Source organism: Panthera uncia, assembly GCF_023721935.1.
Source record: "Panthera uncia isolate 11264 chromosome A1 unlocalized genomic scaffold, Puncia_PCG_1.0 HiC_scaffold_16, whole genome shotgun sequence".
NCBI lineage: Eukaryota > Metazoa > Chordata > Mammalia > Carnivora > Felidae > Panthera > Panthera uncia.
The window spans coordinates 13435842-13459617 of record NW_026057576.1 but is presented as its reverse complement, the minus strand read 5'-3'; the positions used below and the strand labels follow the sequence as shown (position 1 = coordinate 13459617).

Below are 23776 nucleotides of genomic sequence, written 5' to 3'. Positions count from 1 at the left end.
GGGCAGGAAGAAGGCTAGTATGAATCCAGAAGATGTGGAGACTTATTAAGAGATGAGACTAGAGAAGTAAAAGGGGCTCAGATCATGGGTCCCTGTAGTCCATTGTAAAGACATCGGGGTTTTCTCAGAGTGGGATCAGAAGCCTTTGAAAGCTTACGAACAAGGAAAAAATATGATCTTAGATTAAGCAGGACCATCCTGGCTGTTGTCTTGAGAATAAACTGAAAGGGAGTGGCAAGTGGAGGAAGACTTACTTAGGGGTTTACTATAATAATCAAGCAAGAAATGATGGTAGTTAGGATCAGAATGGCAAAATTAAAGTGGTGAAAAAGCAAATTTTGACTATATTAAGAAAGCAGAGCAAACAGGATTTGCAGAAGACTGGATTGGGTGTGAGAGAAAAGTCAAAGATGATGTAAAGAGTTTTTTTCCTTAAGCAACATGAAGGGAAGAGCTGCCATTAGCTAAGATAGGGACAAATATGGTTGGAGCAGTTATTAATCACCCAAATAGTGATGCTGAATAAGCAACCGGAGAGCTAAGTCTCTAGTTTAGGAGAGAGGACTAGGGTGAGACATAAATTTCAGAATCATCAGCGCATATTCTATTTAATGCCAGGAAAGTGAATGAAGTCACCAAAGAAATGAGTGCAAATGGATAGGATAAATAGTTCAAGGACAGAATCTTGGGGCACGCATTAATGAGTTCTGTGAATTTTGTAAAAAGGTTACTACCTTATCAGTATACTTCAAAATGTATCCTATGTATAAAGTGACATAGTGAAGATAAGGGATTTTCAACAGTGACTCATCAAGGCAAATTGGGTTTTATAATCATTTGTGGCACCCTACAAGGATCCCTTTCTTTCTTCTGCTCCCTTTCCCTTCTCTTTTACACTTACTGAGCACTGACAGGTTAAAGGAATACTTCACTGACAAGTTTGAAGCATAAAAAGAAAGTAAGACATAACCCATGCCTTAGAGATACTTGGAGGAAATACAAGAAACCAACAAATCAACTGTGCAATATATTTCATTAGTTGCCCTGATCAGTTATGCACAGGATCTTTCAGGAACTAAAGTATGTGCATTATCATGGAACAGTGAGCTGAAGCTAAAAGTATCAATGGGAATTAGCCAAGAGGAGAAAAATTCAATAGTAAAACTTTAGTGAGGCAAAGAGATAGGAAAAAACATAGTAGACTAAGCAGACTAAAAAACAGATCTTATGACTAGTAAAATGTGAGGACATTCCAAACTAAGAAGTTCACCTTTTATTTTGTGATAAGTAAAAATTATTTCATAATTTTTAGTCAGTTTTTCATTTAAGGGAACTGACTCTGGCATAATTGTGGAAAATACATTGGAAAGGCGGAAGGGCACCTGGAAATCGTGAGGCCGGTTAGGCGGTAAGAGAAAGAATCCACTTGAGAGATACTGAGGGCCTAAAGTGAGGTGATAGCTTTGGGAATGGACATGTCCTATCTTTTCTAGGATTCAAGTCTTTAACCAAAGTCAACAATAAGTACCTGCTACTTTTTGTGAGACTATTACAAGGTCATCATTTATTATAGGATTTTGGAAATTTATGGGATTTTTCAAAGAAATAAAGCATCATTTTACATGCTGAGAAACTGAGTCCCAGAGAACCAAAGAGAATAAAAGTCACATCACACAACTAATTACAAACAGATTGATTATTAATACCCAGTTTCCCTAATTTTAAGATTAACACTCTTCCCTAACAAGGCTTATATAAATGTTAAACATTTATCTTGAAAGAGAAAGCTGAAGCTTAGGAAAAAAACAATTTACTACTGATTTTAGGGCAATATTACAATTTACTGTAGCTCATCAGAAATCACAAGGTTACTGCTATGATATTTTTATGCTTTATATGCCTCTATTGTGTAAAATATTTAGAATTCCAATGAAAAAATGTGTATAAGAAATAATTGAGTATTCCATTAACCTACCCTTTAAAGAGAGATACTTTTTTCAGTTCACTGAATTGTCTGTGTAAATGCCAGGGGAGACAAAAGCAACAACATTGGGGATATTAGGATATAATCATGCTCGGTCAAAACTGCATCTTCTAGCACTTGGCCTTAAAATAACATACCCAGGACACTTGGAGAACAATAAAAGCTGGAATTTCAGTAGCTAGATAACACAGAAACTTCAAAATGCAAAGGCTGGCAGACTTTTAATCAATTTGGCTTAAAATTACTTGTTCATCTTTTAAGTGATACAAGCAAAACACTTCACAAAAATTAGGAGACTATAGGAACAGAAATTGAAGTCCTCAGCAGTGATTACAATTTCTTATAAATTTAAACCAATTTAGGAAGATCCCATCATGTCTAGCAAACATATTGTTTATTATCTTTCCTAAACTGTCATCTTTAGCACTAATGTTAAAAATGTTAATTTTAAAAAGCTAGCGAGAAAATAGCTGGCCTCACCTTGTACTTTAGGTTTAATAATATGAAGGCTACCGATCTTGCTTTTTTTAATTTGTATTTTAGAGATTTTCTTTTTCAGAGAATAAAACGCTTGAAAGCAAGGAAACTGAAAGTTTTAGGGAGAGAATATACAGACTCGTTTCCCCAAACTTATCCAACCTAGTAATTCAAACATAAGTGGGATTATACAATCAAAAGGGATGAAATATAAACATGTAAGATCAATGTTTATTAGGGAAGTAATACAATTGTAAGTTTTATGTGATATCCTAGGCATAAAACAATTTTCTAAAACATAGTTAACAGTTAAAATGTATGGAGAAGCATATTGTCCTCTGCCTTTCTGTGTGTGTGTGTGTGTGTGTGTGTGTGTGTGTGTGTCTGTCTTTTGTCCAACTTAGAGGGGGAAAAATAATCTTAGAAATCCCTGGGGAATTAAGACTGATCTAAATCACAGATATATACTAAGTTCTCAAAAGATTAAAATCATGTGGATATACAAAATTACATTTTAACATAAAAGATAGGATAAAGCTTAATTGGTGGTTTTAGAGAAAAGCATTACCCCAACCTAAAAGTTACACAGGTACTAATGCGGAAGAAATATAGCTCAGCTAGAATGTTTTATGACTACAGATCTATATTTAGATCTATCAAAAGAGACACTATTGTTGGAGAACTTTGTAACTTGACTTGTGTGTTCTATGATTATTAAAGCGCTTCTGTTAGAAATAAAACCATGATAATGTTGTCATTTCATAACCGTATTTCCTCCATATACATAGTATTTCTTCACTATAAAACAGTACTAGAGAATCTCTAGCAGTTTTAGTGCTTTACAATTCATAGATACACATTTGCTAGGGCCACTCAAGTGTATAATCCGACATATACGTAAATCTGCACAGATGATGACTGGAAGAAATGAGAGAAAAAGAATCAGCACTTTCCAGATACATAGATAAGAATATTTATATAATATTTCATAATACAATCTGGTAAAATAATACTGACAGAAAATGTTTTATGTTAGGTAAATCTAAATGTTTCTAAAATTTGATGTTGTAAATCTACCTAAAGAAAACAATAGTATAAAATTCACAACTGAAATTCATAAATGCTACATCCCAAGTGGGGAGAAACACCCCATGTGAAACATAAGTTAATATAACTCAAATTACATCAGTTTTAGGAAGCTATTCTCAAATTTACAGTATAGAATGAGTATAAAGAATACATTGTTAGCATGTTTGCAATAAAACCAAAAAACTATTGGCTAACAAAAGTAAAATCCTAGGTGATCTCCACTGGGATTACACAGTGTTATTAGGAAGTATGATCTAGTTACAAAGAAACGAGCAACTGAGTCTATAGCTATTTTCCAACTAAAGATAAAAATGAAAAACACATTATTGGTAGGGTAAGACCCATGATAATTCTGTGTTTGAAACTGGTAGTATTCAGGACTTTGCTTCTAAGGCCTGTCATCTTGGATCCTATTTTCAAGGAATTCAATCTGATGTTAAAAGACATGTTATAACTTGGATTTCAGACTTTAGTGCTTCAGAAATATGTTTATATACTTCATAATATAATTATAGGTACCTTAAGACAGATAAGGCAAATGGTAGCAATATATTGGAAATATAATTGAAAAATGCAGTTGTCCAGAAGCACTTGTGGGGATGATGTCTCTGAAAAGCTGCTCAAAGCTCTAGAGTTTGAAGTAAAATTTTTGATGTTGTCACTCTCAATCTATTGAATGGCTGACAGACAATCAAACCCGTCTGGCTGGCTGGCAGCTCATTTTGCTGGCAGGTGGCAAACAATTAGACACACCAATTTGTGCCTCCTGATGACATTAAAGCATGAAACTAAGTTGTATGCAGGGCCTAGTGATTTGTGTGAAAGCATTTCAAAAATAATACTCTTTGCCGTGGCAACTCATTTCAGACTGCCACCTCCCATTATGGCTTTGAGCAGTGAAGACGACAGACTTGAGTTACGTGCAGTGCAAGGCCGCTTCTGTTCAATCCGTCATCAGCGCCCCCTGAGACCTCAATCCCCTCCTTTCATCAATATCACCTCATCATTTACATTTGATAGTACTTGAGCTACTGCATATATTAACTACACTAGAGACCCTTTTCCTAAAAAGAATTGAAATATGCTTTGTGTGCCTCGATTTCATTTCTACTTATGCAATTTAGAATAATGATTCCACTCCCATTGCACTCTGCACAAATGCTACCAAGAACAAATGGAAAGTTCTATTTTTTTAAAGCCATACTCACAAAAGTGTAACAAATTCTGAGTAGCTGAGAATATTGGCACTCAAGTGATAGCTCTGTTAAGTTTTAATGAAAAAACTGTTCTAACAACAATCCAAATTAAAACAAAAATATTTAAATTAATTTTTATTTCATTGGATTCTCTTATGCAAATCACAATAATTCTCTGTACTTACTGTTTTGTATTTTAAGAAAATTTAAATATATAATTTAAAAGCAGAACACAAAATTTTTATAACCCTAAATTAAGTTATAACAATTTTATAGATGTATACAAGTACAGATACTTACATGCATACGTTTACATATACTCATAAACACACATACACTATATAACCTGGGAACATAAACTAAATAGGCAAAATGGAGGATATCAATATGAAATGGCATAAGGAACATCCAAGGAACTATATGAATGAACATCCAAATACAATATTAACACAAACCATTAAAAAATATTTCCTACATTTTATAGCCCCCCCCTTTTTTAGTTTACGAAAAATTCTGACACTCAACACACTTTATCTTGTATGACAATTTTTCTTGCAAACATTTCATCTCCATTTACTATTCTGTAATTTCAATGTAGACAACACTGTCTTTACCCATCTTTATATGTGTCATGATGACTAATGCTATTTACATTTTCATAGTAAATTTTCAAGAAATATCTATACAACAGTGGTTAAAATGTTTAAAGGTAAAGTTTACGTTATATTTATATATGAGAAAGATAATTTGTCTTAACTGCAAATGGCTTTACTGCCACACCTCTGCCCCCTAAACACCAAAAAATTACTATCTCAAATTTGGACAAAGCACTTTGGCTATTTTGGAAAAAGTGATACATAAGAGGTATTATATTTTGACTATATATTTATTTCTGACATTCCAGTTTAAGAAACATTTGATTTCCTAACTTGATCTTTTCTAAAACAAAAAACAATTGTTTACCAATCATCTCACACACATATATAGATTTGGGGGGGGGGGAGGAGTGTTTTTAACATCAAAAACAATTTAATTCAGATGGTAAACACATTCTTTAGTTTATATGCTGATATGTAAATATGCATCAGTCCCAGTATCAAATTTAAATACTATTCTTAGTAATTATGACCATTCTAAAATATTTTTCTAATACTGCATGAGTTATTAAATAGTAGGATAAATTACATCAACAAATTCTTTGGTTCTAAAATGTTTTATCCTGCTTGTGAACTATCATTTTAATGGCATATATAGTGGAACAGAAAAAAAATTCATTGTTCCCAACTAAAAATCCCTTGTATGATTGAATGTAGATATATGGGCCATGTTACATTTATCCTGAAAATTACATAACGAAGGTGATAATGAATATTTTAAATTTTTTCCATATACTTGCATTTAAAACTCAAATTTGAATTTTATTACTTGAAGCTATTTAATCTCCAATAATTATTACAGTTTTCAATACTATGATAAAGGAATTTCAGAGCCAGATTAGACCTTGGAGAGATATGGCGTATCCCTTCCACCTTTTATCTATGAAACAATTAAGTCCAAAAAGATAAAATCACTTCCTCAATACAGTGTAGTCACTTGATGATGGAATCAGAATCTGGATTTCCCTATTTGCAATTAAAAAAATTTTTTTTAAATATTTATTTATTTTTGAGAGAGACAGAGTGTGAGCAGGGGAGGGGCAGAGAGAGACAGGGAGACACAGAATCAATCAGAAGCAGGCTCCAGGCCCCTAGCTGTCAGCATAGAGCTGGACATGGGGCATGAACCCATGACCTGAGCCAAAGTCGGATGTTTAACCCAGTGAGCCACCCAGGCACCCCTCCCTATTTCTAATTTAATGCGCTGTCCTGCATATCATATTAAAACTCCTTTTTAGAGATGTATTATTAAATGCCTTACTATGTATGAGGTCAATCTGGTTGGCCTATCGCTTTGATATTCTTTACAGTCAGAATTTACATTACTAAATATAAGGTTTTCAAGATCGTCCTAATAGTTTTCAATTAATAAAGTCCTTATTTAGAATTCCTTCCTTATTTAGAATCCTGTGAATAATCAGTTAAGTACCTACCTGTCAAAGGAATGAAACTGCATGGGAAGAATAGCTTGCGCTTCTCTCTTCAATGCTGGATCTGGATATGGGATAGGTTCAGGGCCACATTCTGCAATTTCGACTGGGGCAGCCACAAGACTTTTCAGTATTTCCTTGACATTGATGCCTTTGGTTTGACTAATGCTAGATATGGATGGTGCAGGTTTCAACAGTTCACCGGGGTTCTCCGTTAAGCTTTCCTGTGATTTTTTCACTTCTGATGACAAAGTGGATAACAGCTCACTCATGGCATCAGGGCCTGTGCCGGGCTCTAATTCTGCCCCATTCAGGATGCTAGCCACTTGCTCCTCTCCGATTCCCGAATCTGTATGTGGAATAGAACTTTCTAGCTGAATATCTTCACCAGGGGTTGGTGTTTCTTTTTCCTTTATAGTGTCTGGAAATGTAGCAGGTGTTTCTGTAATAAAAGAAACTGGCTTAAACAAAAAGCTTCACAAGCGAAAATCCAGCATATTTAATAAAATATTCTCACATATTAGAATAAAGAATATAAAGCCTGTGAGAGACAAAAAATCTGCTAAATGGAGGTGCATAACAACTACTGGATTAAAACATATCATCCATGTACACCTGTCATTTTGTTCAAGAAGCATAGCAGAACCCTGTTTCTTTTATAAGCCACTTGGCATTTCAAAATTGATTTCTTTAAAAGCACAGAGAAATAGTACCCACAACAATTTCTTATAGCAGCTTATAAATAATATGAAATTCCCCTCCAGCCTTTCAGTGTTAGCTACCAATGAGACAAGACATTCTTATACTTCCCTAATGTTATCTTTAAAAATATGAAGTCATTGTATACCTTTTTGCACTTCAATAACCAATAATATAATATCTAACTGGAATATTTAAACCAATTGAAGATATTATTTTTAAATTATATTTAAAATCACACACATATTATACCAAAATTCTGAAGTCAATAGCAAAAAGTATGCCAAATAATAATTTCAAAAGGATAAATACTTTAGTAAGAAAATAATGCTCCTCAAGAATTTAGCCTATATGTGCCTTTAAGAACAATTATTTTGGAATACTCATATTCATTTTTTGTGAATAAATATAAATTTCAATTTATGAAAACTACAGCAGATAAAATATATACAGGTGTGAAATACATATATGATATTACCAATTAAAATAGAAACCCATCTCTAAAATATTAAATGCCTATCAAATGTCATTATGCAAATGTTAATATAATGGAGTTCCACATATAATAAAATGTTATTAAATTCTACATGGTGACCTTGAAAAATTGATATAATCTAGGTATAATAGGAATAATAGGTCTTAATAAAGTCATGTTGAAGAAGAAAATAAGATACATAGGTAAATTATTTGCAGTTCCCATATAAAGTAGATACTTAGTAAATTGTTGGCTACTTGTATTACTCAGACTTATATTTATAAGTTTATTCATTGTAAAATAAGAAGGGCAGACTAACTATTTCTAAGATCTCTTCAAAATGAACATCTGTAAATTCTATAAAACTGCCCTTAGAGTTTTGTTGTTTTGGTTGTTTGTTTCTGTGTTTTGAAAGATTATTTAAGAACAGAAAATCAGGAGAATGCCCGACAGGGAACAGGCTATTTTGATTTCAATAAGACATCTCACAAAATCTTTGGTGAAGTCTCTTGTAAAAACACATAGAAATGTTTTGATGATACTACTTTTTGGGAGGGATCCTAATTTGTTCAATGAGAAAACATGCTAAAGGATAAAATACATGTGAAGGGATTTCTCTGGCAACAGGGCTTAATTCTTAGACTCTACTTTTGCTAATTTCTTAAATGTAGATTAATATCATGACATCCACATTTACTGAGATGAATTTATTGATTTTTCCAGATTTCAGAATAATTTTGTCAAGTTTTCAAAAGAAAGAAAATGCCTTTTTTATTCAAATTGTATTAGATATGTGCATTACTTTATAAATATAACATCTTCATGTTATTCAACTTAATATATAATATTCATTTAAATTGCCTAAAAATGTACATCTCTCACATTTCAGTGTTTTATTGTAGTTTCCCTCATATTTATTAAATAGGTTTATTTGTTTGGTCAAAGGAGTCCGAATTTAAAGAAGAAAAGATTAATCAGTCGAACATGACAATAATATTCAAAAACTGGATGACCAACATGAAAAACAGTGTAGACCTACTCTTTTTTGTTACAAGACTAAAAATTTAAGATAACTACATGAAAATTTTGAGAAGAAATATAATTTTAATAATACTATTGGCAAAGCACTGGAGAAGGAAAAGGTAAGAAGTAAGGTTAGAGTTTGGCATCTTTTTTTAATAAAACTCTGTGACAGAAAATTAAGACTTAAATCAGAATAATAGCATTGAGAATAAGAAAGAAGGGAGAGAACAAAGATGCTTCTGGAATACCTAGTTTAAGAAAAAGAAGAATGGAGAATGTCACTAAGTGAGGAAGGAAGCAAAGGATTAGCAAATTCGTTCAGAAATTTAATAAATATTTAAATCCACTGAATACAGAATCTCTGAAATATTTATACCCGTTAGGTAAAAAGAAATATAGCCATATATTTTGGGATTACTCAAACTAAAATGATAATTGAAACTTTAAAACTTCATGAAAAAAACCTAGGAATAAAAAATGAGAAAACAACTGCTAAGGAAGTTACTATTAGATGTACTACTGAATTTATTTAATTCACATTTGCATCTATAGATTATATATTTGGCAGTGAAAACAATTGTGGCAGAAAAATCAGAAAATTAAATAGTAGTAGTGAAGTCTCTATGGCAACAGGACAGAAAATGTAAATGCAGAAACAAAATAAGAACTCTAACATTAACAATAAATCACAGTGGCATGGTTACCAGCATGAGCTTCTTCCAGAATTTAATTCTCAAAAGGCAGATAGTCAAGTCTAGTTCTTAGTTTGAATTTACCTACTTTATAGGTTTAGCTTAGAGTCTGAGTTTATCATAATGTGATGTCTCAGTACCTTTATTTATGGTGTGTTTTATATTAAGAGCTACACAAAAATGTAAACTTCTCAAGTTATATGAACTTGAAATACAAGCATTTTGCTACAAACAAAATATGTAAGTAGATAAAGTCTTAGACTTAGTGTCCACAAGATATCATTTAAAAGATTTTTCCACCAACTATGCAATTTTTGCCTTTCTGTTGAACTGACTCTCAAGGCACAATGAAAATCTATAACTCACTAAATAGATATTTGGTACTCAAATATAAATGTTGACCTCTCCATTACAAAACACAGTTAAGTTTACTAAAACTGAATATTGAGAGGTGCCTGGGTGGCTCAGTCAGTTGAGCATCCAACTTCAGCTCAGGTCATGATCTCAGGGTTTGTGGGTTCAAGCCCTGCATCCAGCTTGCTGATGTCAGCATGGAGCCCACTTCAGATCCTCTGTCACCCTCTCTTTCTGCCCCTCCCCCACTTGAGATCTCTCCCTTAAAGATAAGTAAACATTTAAAAAATTGAATATTTAAATATTTTCAAATGACTCACCAAAATATTTACACAGTAATAATTTTTTTACTGTGTCTGATAAACTAATGGTTTAAAAATGAAGCAGTAATTTTGATATTTCAATAAGAATTCCATTAAAATAAATAAACTGTATAAAGCATACTTTGTCATCAAATTATGTAGCATAAACACTAATGGAAAATTTTATAATAGTAAGTACAAATAAAAAACAGATTAGTAGTGAAAAAGCCTATTTTAATTTCCAATTATGCATTAACATCTTTTACAGAGCATGCTCTTAGTTGATAACATCAACTTCTACTTAGATAGCTTATGCATTTCTAGAATGCTTCTCTGGGAAACCAAAGTACTTTGAGGATTTAACCCAAGTGACTTCAATAGGATGTTAAGCATGAACAACAGAGAAAGTACAAAAGATTGCATCTCCGCCGGTTAGATCAATGACAGTAGACTTGTAATTTTTCAATTATTCTTTATCAGTCTCTGCAGCAAGAGGCCACGTTAGTACACCAAACAAGAAGTATGATTGGCCTGAGTGTTCTTAACCTTATCTGAAATGGGTGGTTGGATGCCAGATGCCTCTTTTACTTACTGTTTTCCATTGAACCTAATGAATTTTAGGAAACATATAGGGTTAACTTCAGCAAATGACATGATTTCTAATATGGGGACCTCAATTATCACATTCTTTTCTCCAAAAATTTCATTTTAGAGCCATTTATAAAGTGTTTCAATATGTCTGCCCTATTAAGTTATTCAAATGGCTATTTTCCAAACTACTTAAATAAAGAAACAACATGAGAGGCACCTGGGTAACTTAGTTAAGTGTCCAACTCTTGGTTTCAACTCAGGTCATCATCTGTTTTGTGAGTTTGAGCCCCATGTCCCAGCCCTGGGCTGACAGTACAGAGCCTGCTTGGGATTCTCATTCTCTCTCTCTCTCTCTTTCCTTTCTCTCTCTCCCTTCCCTCCTCCCCTGCTAACACTCTCTGTTGACAGTACAGAGCCTGCTTGGGATTCTCATTCTCTCTCTCTTTCCTTTCTCTCTCTCCCTTCCCTCCTCCCTGCTAACACTCTCTGTCCAAAATAAACCAACTTAAAAAAAGAGAAATAACATGAAAGGAAGACACAGCTCCTTGTTAGTGTAGCACTAAAAATTATATTAACATTGTTTGCTCAAAGCAAACTAAATCACATTAGAGTAATTTAACATAAAACATAAAAAAACTGCATATAACTACGTTGTACATTTTGTTCATATTAAATCCCGAAATGCCAAGTTATGCAAAAATTAACCTAAACTCCAAGGAAGAAAAAGGCCAGCTATATACAGAGATTTAAAAATCATTATTATTCATTTTACACAAAAAAAGACTGCAAGGCATTAAGTAATTTTTTGCAATTCTTTATATGTGATTCAATTTTTGGTTTGTTACACTAATCGTATAAGAATACAACTTTAAGAATCCATATTACCAATGAATATACCCATAACAGGCAAAATTATAGTTCCAAAGAAACAGGAGCCAGGAAGATACTTCTAACTGATGTTTTGACAGTGATGTATCGATCTGTTTGAGTTTATCTTACTTGGGAGTGCATTAAGCTCTTTGTGCATACTACTGATTTTCATCAAATTTGGAAAATTTTCAGGCCATTATTTCTTTAAATTTTTTTCTTCCTATTTCTGTCTCCTCCCCTCTCCTCTAAGACTCCCATTAATTGTATGTTGCTTCACTTGATGGTGTCTCACAGGTATCTGAGGCCCTCCAACCTTTCTTCATTCTGCTCCTCATTCTGTTCCTCAATGTGAGAGAACAGAAATTGTCCTGTCTTCAAGTATGCTGATTCTTTCCTCTGCCAACCTAAATCTTCTGCTGAACCCCTCTAATGAATTTTTATTTTAGTTATTACAATTTACAACTTAAGATCTGCTATTTATTTCTTTCCTATAATATTTATTGATGTCTTCCTTTGGTGAGACATCACCTTCATACTTCTAATTCTTTAGATAAGTGTTCCTTTAATTGCATATGTATAATGGCTGGTTTAAAAGATTTGTCTAATCAGTCCAACATCAAGTCTTCCTCAAAGGCAATTCTATGGACTGCTTTTTTCCCCTGTGTATTTGCCATGCTTTCCTTTTTCTTTACAAGTTTCAAAAATTTTTTGTTGAAAACTGAATATGTTCAATAATTTAATGTGGAAATCTTGAAAATAAGACCCTTCCTATAGGGATCACTGTTCTGTTTGTTGACTTGCCTGAACAGATTTCATAAAATCTATATTCTATATTTCTGTTCAGTTAGCTTAGTGATCTAGTAATGATTAGACAGAGAGTGCCTTAAATATCTTGCACCAGTATGTCTTCTGCTCTTTGCCAGAAGCTTTGGGTGTGTGGTAGGGCATGCTTCCAACAATTCTATTTTAAACTCTCCCTTGGTCTTCATTTCTTGCTTGCACAGAGCCTTCAAGGTTAGCCAGAGGTGAGTGACTGGGGCCTTCTCAGGTCTTTCCTGGACCTGAATACAGGCCCCAGAGTAAGAATATCTCATTTTCAGGACTTCCTTTTAAGCTTTTTGGTAAGGTTCTTATTTTCCCAACTAGTACTGCCACCTTGAGCACTTGCTATATTACAAAAAAAAAAAAATGCTGCTGATTATTTCAAAAAATATCTAGGGCTTTTCTCATTGAGCAAGCTGTAATCAGGTTAAATAGTGACAAGCTCATCGGAGCTTTACCAGGGAGCTGCCAGATAGTATAGTGCTCCAGGATGGGACTTCCTGAAAACTCCCAACATAACTAGCCTCCTTCCAGTGCTACTAGGCTGCTGGTTTTCACAGCTACGACAGTTGTCTGGATGCTGATTTTCAAGGCTATCACAGAGCTGACAAAAACTGGAGGGCAACAGGGCAAGATAAATCACCAAAAAGCTCACTATTCTCATAAAAATTTTGGAGTTTTTCTTCAATTAGCACTCTCTGAATTGGTGCAAGCCTTCGATTAATTCCAGAGAAGTGGAACGGATGATTTTGACAATTGTTCCCAGTGTTCTCTTTGCTTTTTGGAGGAGCAGTTCTTTGGACGTCCTTACTCCACTCTTTCAGAAGTCCTACTTCTAAGTGATGTTTACAATTCCAATTTGCACATTGTAAATAAATTGTCAATTATACTCATATACATATATTTTCCTTTTCCTTTCCCTACTTTGTGTCTGTACTTTTAACTCTTCTTTTCAAAGGAAAAAAAAACACCACTTTCCTATTAAAATACATCATGCATTTCCATAGTGTTACGGAGGCAACCATTGGCACTAATAATAAATGCCAACATATATGCCAAGAACGTCTTCAGCTGCAGAAAAACAGAAACAACCAAATATAGTGTAATTCTGTTAATATCTATCAGATAAACCACATTTGCAACTTATACATGATTAAGAGTTCAGGCTTTGAAATTAAGTCTGTTTGCCTTTCAGTGAAGACTTATTTACCCCTTACTAGCTTTGTGATATCTGAGGAACCATTTAAGCTTTCTAAGCTTCATTCTTTTATCTGTAAAATTGGCATAATGATAGTACATACATTATAAAGTACACATTATATATTATATTGTTGTGATGACTAAAGAACATAATTTATGAATAGCACCTGGCATGGAGTAACCTTACCATAAACTTTTGTACCTTGCTGCTGCCATTATTGATTTTACTGTTAATGATCATTACCATCATCATCACCATATCCCAAAAGAAAATATAGAGCCAAGCCATCTATCAGTTATTCTCTTTATGCATCTTCAACTTCTTTATTTATTTTGAGAGAGACAAAGTGGGGGGGGGGGGAGGGTAGAGGCAGAGAGAGGAGAGACAGAATCCCAAGCAGGCTCTCTGTTGACCCCTGTTGGGCTCCATGCAGGGCTCAATCCCACGAACTTTTGAGTTCAATACATAAGGTGAAATCAAGAGTTGGATGCTTAACCGACTGAGCCATCCAGGTACCCTTCATCTTCAACTTCTGTCCACCTTTCCTAGCTCTGGCCTCTCTATTTACAGAGCAATATCTCTTAACCTAAGAGAACAACTTCTCAACCCATGTCCCCTTATATTTCTAGCCCTTAAGATGCTTTGGTTATTTCTCCCTCCTTTCTGAAGGGAGTATGTCATAATTGAAAGATCATGGTAATGCAATCAAACCGATCAAAGTTCCAATTCTGCCTCTACAACCTACTAGCTTTCCATGTTGTCTTGGAAAAAAATAATTCTGCTTTCAGAATTGCAGGGGTTTCACTTGAAAAACATAGATCTTAAGTAGGCCGTAAGGATTAAGAAACTTGTCAGTCTGTCATCTTTACTCTCCTTCCTTGATTCAGCTTTCCAAAGACTTAGAAGATTTCCACAGACATCTCAAAATTAATACATCTAGATATATTTTCCCTTCCCCAGGTTAGGGAAGTTTTCAGCCATTACTTCTTCAAATAAGATTTCGTTCTCTCTTCTCCTTCTGGAATACCTATAATGTAAATGTTAGTGTGTTTTGATGTCCACTAAGAACCTCAAACTATCTTCACTTTTTTTTTTTTTAACTATCTTCACTTTTAATTTTTTTTTAAGTTTTACTTATTTATGAGAGATAGAGACAGCACAAGTGGGGAAGTGGCAGAGAGAGAGAGAGAGAGACAGAATCCAAAGCAGGCTCCAGGCTCTGAGCTGTCAGCACAGAGTGCAACACAGGGCTTGAACTCAAAAACCATGAGATTATGACCTGAGCCAAAGTCGCACACTTAACTGACTGAGCCACCCAGGTGCCCTGTTCACTGTTTTTGTTTTATTTTGTTTGTTTTTGTTTTTTAATGTTTTGCTGTTCAGATTCTATTAGTTCTATTACTTTCTCTTTGAGTTGACTTTTCTTTTGCTTCATCTAATCTGTTGAACCAATCTAATTTTTCACTTATTTTTTTTTTCAGCTCTATAACTTCTAATTGGTTTTTCTTCATTTTTCCCATCTCTTTGTTGAAGTTCTTACTGTCTTCACATATTCTTCTTCCCAGTTCAATGAGCATCTTTATAACCATTATTTTTAACTCTTTATCAGGTAAATTAACTTATCTATATTTCATTGTTTCTGAGGTTTAACTTTTTCTTTGATTTGGAACATATTCCTCTGTTTTTTTTCATTTTGCTTCCCTCTCTGTCTTGGTTTCTATGCATTAGATGAAACAACCACCTCTCCCAGGCTTGAAAGAGTGGGCTCCTATAGGAGATATCTTGCCATTCCACTCAAAGAGCCCTGGCTCTCTGTAGTCTCTCAAACCTCAGCACTTGTCCAAGCAGCCTATTATATTTTAATAGCTCCCAGTGGTTGACATGGGCTTAGATCTGCCAGTATCCCTAACAGGAGGACCCAGATTCAGGTTAATTAGATGACAGACCCTCAGGCAGCAGCTCTTTAAAGTATGAAAATCTATATGGTCCTTTGGAACCAACAGTGTAAGCCCCACTGGCCATGAGAGACAGATTATCTGGCAGCATCTGCTGGGTGGCAATTATAAAAACCAGGGACTGGGACGAGTGCACACACTTTTTTTTTCTGAGAGATACTAGCATGCTGAAGCAAGGGAGAAGGAAAGCATCAAGGTGGCATCCATAGCCTACATTCCTTGGGATAAACTCCATAGGCCACTAGATACATGCCGAAGGCCAAGCTCCAGGATAAGTAAGCCAAAAGGTCTCAAGAGGTCTCCTTCACAGAAAGACTGGAGGGTGTGCCTCAGTTTGCTGTCTGTGTAGTACCCGGGGTAGCAGCCCGCCAAGAACTGTCTCTCAGACTGGTAGAGTCCTGTGGGACCCAGGAATGAAAGTTCCCTATCCACAAGAGCTGGGTGATCAAGGGGCTTCCCTGGGTGGCACTGCAAAAAAACTAGGGCACCAGAGACTGGAAATGATTATAGTCAGCCCCCAGATGCATGTTTAATTAGAAGCCTGCTCCTCAGGGCGTAGTCATGATGATTAGCTAATAAGCCTTCTTAGAAAGACAGAGTCCCTGGGTCTGCTGCCTCTAGATGTACCCTGTGGGTGGTAGCTGTTTTAGAACTTTGTCCCCATTGGTTACAACCCTGTTAGACTCACAAGGGTAAGTTGCCAGAGTCAGGCAATATACAGTTGCCCCCTGGCAGCAAATTGTAAAAATTGGGATGCCAGACTGAGGCATAGGCTCCTTCCTGGGTGACACAGATTATTACAGTTCCATAACACCAAGAACACAATCTCCTCTGGCCTTCAGAATCAGGTGGTCAAGAGGTTTCCCTTGGGAGGCAGCCATAAAAATCAGGGCACCAGACATGTGTAAACTAAACTCTCCAATCAAAAGATGTAGAGAGACTGAATAACAAACAAACAAAATCCAAAAAACAGGACCAATCATATCTGCTGCCTGCTAGAGACTACCTTTAGATGTCAGGACATGCAGAGAATAAAAGTGAAGGGATGGAAAAAGATATTCCATACCAAAAGAAAGGTGAAGTAGCTATACTTTATACACACACACACACACACACACACACACACACACACACACGTATATCTACATGTATATATACAAAAAATAATAAAGACTGTAATAAGAAACAAAGATGGCAATTACATGAGGTCAATTCAACAAAAGGATAGACATTTGTAAACATGCATCCAACATAGTAACATCTAAATATAAAAAGCAAATATTAACATACCTAAAGAAGAAATAGCAAGATAATCACAGAAGGAGATTTTAATACTCACTTACATCAATGGGTAGATTATCCAGACAGAAAATTGATAAGGAAACATCAGCCTTAAACACTACATTAGACCAGATGCCTACCTCAAGAAAGAAGAAAAGTCTCAAATAAACAACCTAACTTTATACCTCAAGCTGTAAAAAAGGTATAGAAAAAGAAGAATAAACAAAGCCCAGGTTAGCAGAAAAAAAGAAATAATGAAGATTGGAGCAGAAATAAATAAAATAGTGAAAAGACTATACAGAAAATCAATGAAACTAAAAGCTGGTTCTTTGAAAAGTAAAGAAAATTGACAAACCTTTAGCTAGTCTTATTAAGGAAAAAAGAGAGAGTACTCAAATAAATAAAATCACAAATGCTAAAGAGGAGCTGTTACAACTGATATCACAGAAAGACAAAGGATCATAGACTACTACAAATAATATTATGCCAACAAATTAGGCAGCCTGGAGGAAAAGGACAAATTCTTATGATGTACAATCTACCAAGACTAAATTATGAAGAGCTCTATAATCTGAATAGACTACCAACAAACAACAGTCCAGTACCAGATGGCTTCACCAAGCATTAACGGAAGAATTAGCAACAATCCTTCTCAAACTCTTCCAAAAAACAGAAGAGGAGGGAGCTCTTCCAAACTCATTTTACTGAGGCCAGCATTACCCTGATACTAAAACCAAACAAGAGAAGAAAATTATAGGTTGATATTCCTACCAAACATAAATACAAAAACCCTCAACAAAACATTAGCAAATAAAATTCAACAATACATTAAAAGGATCATATACCATGATCAAGTGGAATTTATTTCAGGGATACAAGGATGGTTCCACATCTGCAAATCAGTCAATGTGATAAACCACTTTAACAAAAAGAAAGGTGAAAATCACACGATCATCTCAATAGATGCAGGGAAAGCATCTGACAAAATTTAACATCCATTTGTTATAAAAGCTCTCAACAAAGTGGGTATAGAGGCTTCCACATTATAGAGACCATATATGACAATCCTGTAGCTACCATCATCAATGGTGAAAAGCTAAAAGCTTTCCTCCTAAGATCAGGAATAGGATAAAGATGCCCATTCTCATCACTATTCATCAGAGTATTGGGAAGTCCTAGCCTGAATAATTAGGCAAGAAAAAGACATAAAAGGCATCCAAATTGGAAAGGAAGAAGTAAATCTGTCAATATCCGCAGATGACATACTGTATATAGAAAATCCTAAAGACTCCATCAAAAAATTCATAGAATAGGGGCGCCTGGGTGGCTCAGTTGGTTACGCGCCCGACTTCGGCTCAGGTTATGGTCTCAACGGTTCGTGGGTTCGGGCGCCACGCCGGGCTCTGTGCTGACAGCACAGATCCTGGAGCTTGCTTCAGATTCTGTGTCTCCCTCTTTCTCTGCCTCTCCCCCACTCATGCTCTGTCTCTGTTGCAAAAATAAATATAAACATTAGAAAAAAGTAAAAAAAAAAAAAGTAAACTGAAAGAAAGGTTAAATTAGAGGATGAAAGAAAAGAAAGAGGAGAGGAAGGCTTTTGTTGGTACCTTTACTAATGCTGAAAACACATTTATTTCAGAGTTGATGTTTTTAAGAAATATTTGCTAGGAATACAGGGCATGATTTTTACCTGTAAATAAATGAAAGATATATTATGCAACATCAGTATACAATAAATATTCTATGAATATTATAATGAAAGTGCATTAGATTACTTATAAAATAAATTATAATGCATCCACATAATGGATTACAATGGATACATTAACAATGACTCCAAAAGCAAGAGAAAATAACAAATTTATAACACTGAAACCCTTTGTTGTTTGATACGAATGTAACAACTTATTTAATAAAGATTAACTTTATTTCCAAACATACAATAAATAAAAACTAAGTCATAAAATATTTGTATATAAATTGTTGTATTATAAACATTTTTGTGCTGTTTTGTGCACATATTTGCATTTTAACCCTTCAGAATTTTGCCAAATTTGCAAATTATGCCAAATTTGAAAATTTTTGTTAATATTTTTGTTAATATATTTTTATTTGATTATTAGATTTAAATTGTTCTTATCTGTAGTATAATTTAATTTTCTTTTGTTAACTGTTTGATGTTTTCTATATGTTTCCCTTAGTGTGATACATTCTTTTAGTTGATCTATAAAAGCTTTTTAATCATTAAAGTTATTAACTTTTATCATATAAAATTCTGTTTGTATTTGATTTAAATTTTGTCAACATTTTCGACATGCAGATATACAAAACTTTTATTTAGTCGTATCTTTCACTTTGAACTTTAGTTTCTGATGTTATAATTTAAGACACGTTTTTTACACAAATATTAACTTTAATTTTCTTTAATTATTTTCAGTTTCATTTTTACCTTTAAGTTTAGTGCATGTGAAGTTTATCTGGCATAATAAATGAGATAAGGATATAAATTAATTTTTTTCAAATAGTTGCCAATTTGGTAACCTCAATACCATTTGCCAAATGATATTTCTTTTTCTATTTGATTAGGAAAGTTGTATTTATAACATATGATACTATATGCAATATATTTATACCATAAGAAACATTCATACAAATTCCAGCATATTTATAGATCATTCATGCCATATGCCTGTTCTTTCACCAGTACTACCTTATCTTAACTATTTTGTTTCTGGTGTTAATTCTTGCCCTCATAATGAACTGTTAGAGGAAAACTAATAGATTTATTTATAAGTTCACCTAAATATTAAATTTATTCTTATTAATCCTATAGTGAAATGAGTAATATAAAGCTTCTTAATCTTCTAGGCCAAGTTATCAATAAAAGTTTTTTGCCTCTGTTTTTAGCATGCTTAATAATGAAATACATTTTATGGCTATCATCAATATCAAAATTTTAAAAAACTGTTTAGCTTTCTCACTGGCTTACTCATCTACTAAACAAAAACTTCCTCTATATTTACTTCCAAGTGCCATGCTATGTGTCAGGGACTGCTCTCTTGAAGTACACATTCCAATAAACAACTAAACAAAGAAATAAATTGTGTAAGTGCAAAAAGGGAAATAAAGAGGATGTAGTGGTAGAGAACAGGTTGGTCATGGGGAGGAAACTATTCAGGTACAGCAGTCAGGTACGGCATCAATGAGGGGGACATGTTTAGGGAGACACCTGACAGATGAACACGCACCAAGGATGCAAGAAATAGGGAAAAGACAGAGCCAAACACCAGAACCAAAATACAAAGATACAAAAATACAAAGAGTCAGGAAAATGGTTGTAATTATTAAGGAATGAAAAGATAGTTTGATTATAGTAGCATAGTGAGAAAATGGAAGAATAACATGAGATAAACTTGGAAAGATAATCAGCAGTCATATCACTATCCAAAGCCCGTATTTTTACCCTAAATGCCACCAGAAAATTTTAAGTGAAAAAAAAAAAAAAGAAAAAGAAAGCAAGGAACTGTATCATTTACATTTTAAAACAAATTGCAGCAAAATTGTAAAAATAGAATAAAGATCAGTAAGAGATGAAGAAACTACTTTAGAGACAATTGTAGAATCCAGGTAAATTAGAACTAAAGCAGTGTTCCACTACAAGTTAAAACATTTTAACTTTGTCTCTTAAATTATAGGATGCCTTTAAAATTTTTAGAAAGAAAAACTGCTTTATTATACTTCCTATACATTAGAAAATATTTATTATAGGAATGTATAGTAAATATAAATTATATTTCATTACTTTATTATATACATTAGTTTTATTTTTTTATTGTCATCAGTAATAGACTAAATGACTACAGGAGTCCAATGAAGAAACCATGGCCATGCTCCAATAAGGGGTAAGACTTTGAACTAAGGGAATATCAAAGATTGAAAAAAAGAGAGGGGGGGCCAGAAAGAGCTAGTTCAGAATATTTTAAAAGGCTCAATAATGAGCTGAAAGAAGAAAGTGAAGTGTGTTGGAGTTGAAGAGTAGTCCAGATCAGTACTTCTCAAACTATCTGTGAAAATTTACCTTTTTTTAAAACCATCATTGACATTTGAAAATGAATTAAAAATAATTTTAAAAATTAAGTACACAAAATAAAAGCTCAAATCTTTTTATTTGACTCCATAGACAAAATATGAACTTCAATTTAATCAGAACAAAGATAACATTGGGAAAAAGAAAATAATAAACTGTCCATGTTGTTCACTGAAAGTGTATGTATAGGTGATCGATACAAATAAATGTTATTATACTTGTGACTTTTTTCCATCACACATCATAAACAAATGAAAAAGTTTTAAGTAAAAGAGTGATTCCCCAAAAGAGATGCCTATATAAATATGTTTAATATAAATACTGGGAATATAAATATTTAAAGTTGATAATGTGACACTGAGCTTTTGCTTGTTAATTTATCTAATCCAAGCTGAACTGGCAATAATGGGAATTATTCATGGGAATAACACACAGCTACCCTGTTTTTGTTTTATTTTAATATCACACAGAGTACAGAAAGTAGTGTCACAAAGGTATATTCATGGAATGAAAAGTCAGAGAGCTCAGGATACTCATCTTAAACTTTCATCCAAAATGAAACTAGAAATGCTATTTTTTCAAAATATACTCTCAATTCTCATCAATGCCCACCCAAATCCAGTAACTTATCTTGTGTTATAATCAATAATAAATTATATTTCAATAAAAGAAATGGATCCCAGTTCCATGAGTCTCTTATGTACAAATCTTTTTCTGGTGGAAAATTAAACACAAAATATTCTATCATATACATAATGTGTTAGGAGATAGATTTTCAAGGATGAGCAAAATCAAGATCATCCTTGAAGACTAAGATACTTTCATTGATAATCATATTAAATAATAATTATTAAATAATTAAAAATGTCATGAAACTGTATACTTCCAAGATTCTAACTTTTTGCCCTTTGATCTTTTCTCTACTTAAAAAACATATTGCAATCATCCCCCATTTTGTAAGTACTGAACTCCTTAAAAGTGTTTTACAGGTCTGACAATGCAGCCAGTCCCACTAGTCTTTTAAGAGTGGACTCAGGCTGCTTTCTTATCCTGTAAAAACACCAAGAGTTGAATTTGTAGTTCCAACATCATCAATAGAACTTTTCCTTTTAAGATGCATTGTACCACAGCATTCAATAACAGTTACTTATGATCAGCTTCCATATTATCACATAGTGAAGAAAATAGCAAATTTATCACATCAGTCTTAAAATTATTCAAAATTTTATTATGCCGCTAAGAACACTGTGCCATTCAACTAATATTGTTTTCACAAGAAAGTATCCTTGATAAAGAAAACTGTGCATTGATATTCTGATGTAGGCTCTTAATGTGGATAACTATTCCAGAATAGCCTCCAGTCACTACATCTAAACCTTTGTAAATACATTTCTATACAAAACAAACTCCAGACTTTTAATCTAATCTAATTTAATCTAATTCTTCTTAGTTCATAGCTAGATGTTTGTAAGCAATAAAGATGAAAAGAAAGAATTTTTCCTTTATTTCATCATGATGTTCACAGGTTGCACATTTATAAAAATAATTCTGTGCATTCATCATGTTGTAACAAAAAATTCTTCACTGCTTTATTTGTTCTACAAGTTGGTCTTCCATATTATTAGACAATGTATAGTATATATTGAACTAGGGTATCATCTGGAGCTCGAGGTCCTCTTTAAACTCACTCAAGTTATTGGCAGAATTCAGTTCTTTGTTGCTGTAGGCTCAAGTCCCCCACTTACTTGCTGACTGTCAGCCAGGTAGTGCTCCTAAGGTCCTACAAAGTCATCTCAGGTCTTTGAACTGTAGTCACCCTCATCTCAGCAATAAAGGACTTCCCTCAAGTCAAATCACTCTTAAACTGAGTCGTTCTGACTTCCTTTTCTGTCTTTATGGGGCTCATGTCATTAGGTCAGGACTATATGGATAATCACTGTCTGTTAAAAACAATTGTGCTATGTAATACAACATGGTCACAGGAACAAAATGCGTCATATTCACCGTCCCAGGAATTATGCGTGGAATTACGCATGGGAAAATCTTGGGTGGGGCAGGGAGCCGAATTTGGTTTACCACAGTTCTTGGTTCTGCAGAGAGTAATCCCATGTTAATGTTACCCAGAGACATCACATCAGCTATTTTATTTTTTACCTTTAAAACTTCCAACTTCTCCTTTAAAAAAAAAAATCTTCTATTTTTTCTCATGACATTCACTATTCCTTTTAGACTGACAAACATGTTGAACATACTTATAATACCTGTTTGAATGTTTTTATCTGCTTATTCTGCCATCTCTGCCCTTTCTGAATCTGTTTCTATGGAATGATTTTTTTTCTCTTGCTTATGTATTATATTTTCCTGCTTCTTTACATGTTCAGAATTTTTTATGGAATGCTTAACATTGAATTTTATGTTGTTTGTTGAAGAATTATTTTGTATTTCTTCAAAGAAAAGTGGAACTTTGTTCTGATAGAAAGCTAAGTAACTCTAGATCAATTTGATGCTTTCAAGTCTTGTTTTTCAGCGTTTTTTTTCTTTTGAGACTAGAGTAGCCTTCATTTTAGGGCTAATTAGTCCCTCTACTAAGGT

The 23776-nt window shown here is 33.7% G+C and overlaps 1 protein-coding gene across 5 annotated transcripts in view; it reads right to left on the bottom strand.

The window, feature by feature from the left end:
* The window catches only part of NBEA (neurobeachin), a 673234-nt gene that overhangs the window by 415106 nt on the left and 234352 nt on the right, over window positions 1–23776 (bottom strand). For all 5 annotated transcript variants that reach the window (XM_049646794.1, XM_049646795.1, XM_049646797.1 and 2 more), the window contains one exon: window positions 6836–7274. In XM_049646794.1, the coding sequence (XP_049502751.1) occupies window positions 6836–7274 (439 nt within the window). The remainder of the gene's footprint in view (window positions 1–6835; window positions 7275–23776) is intronic.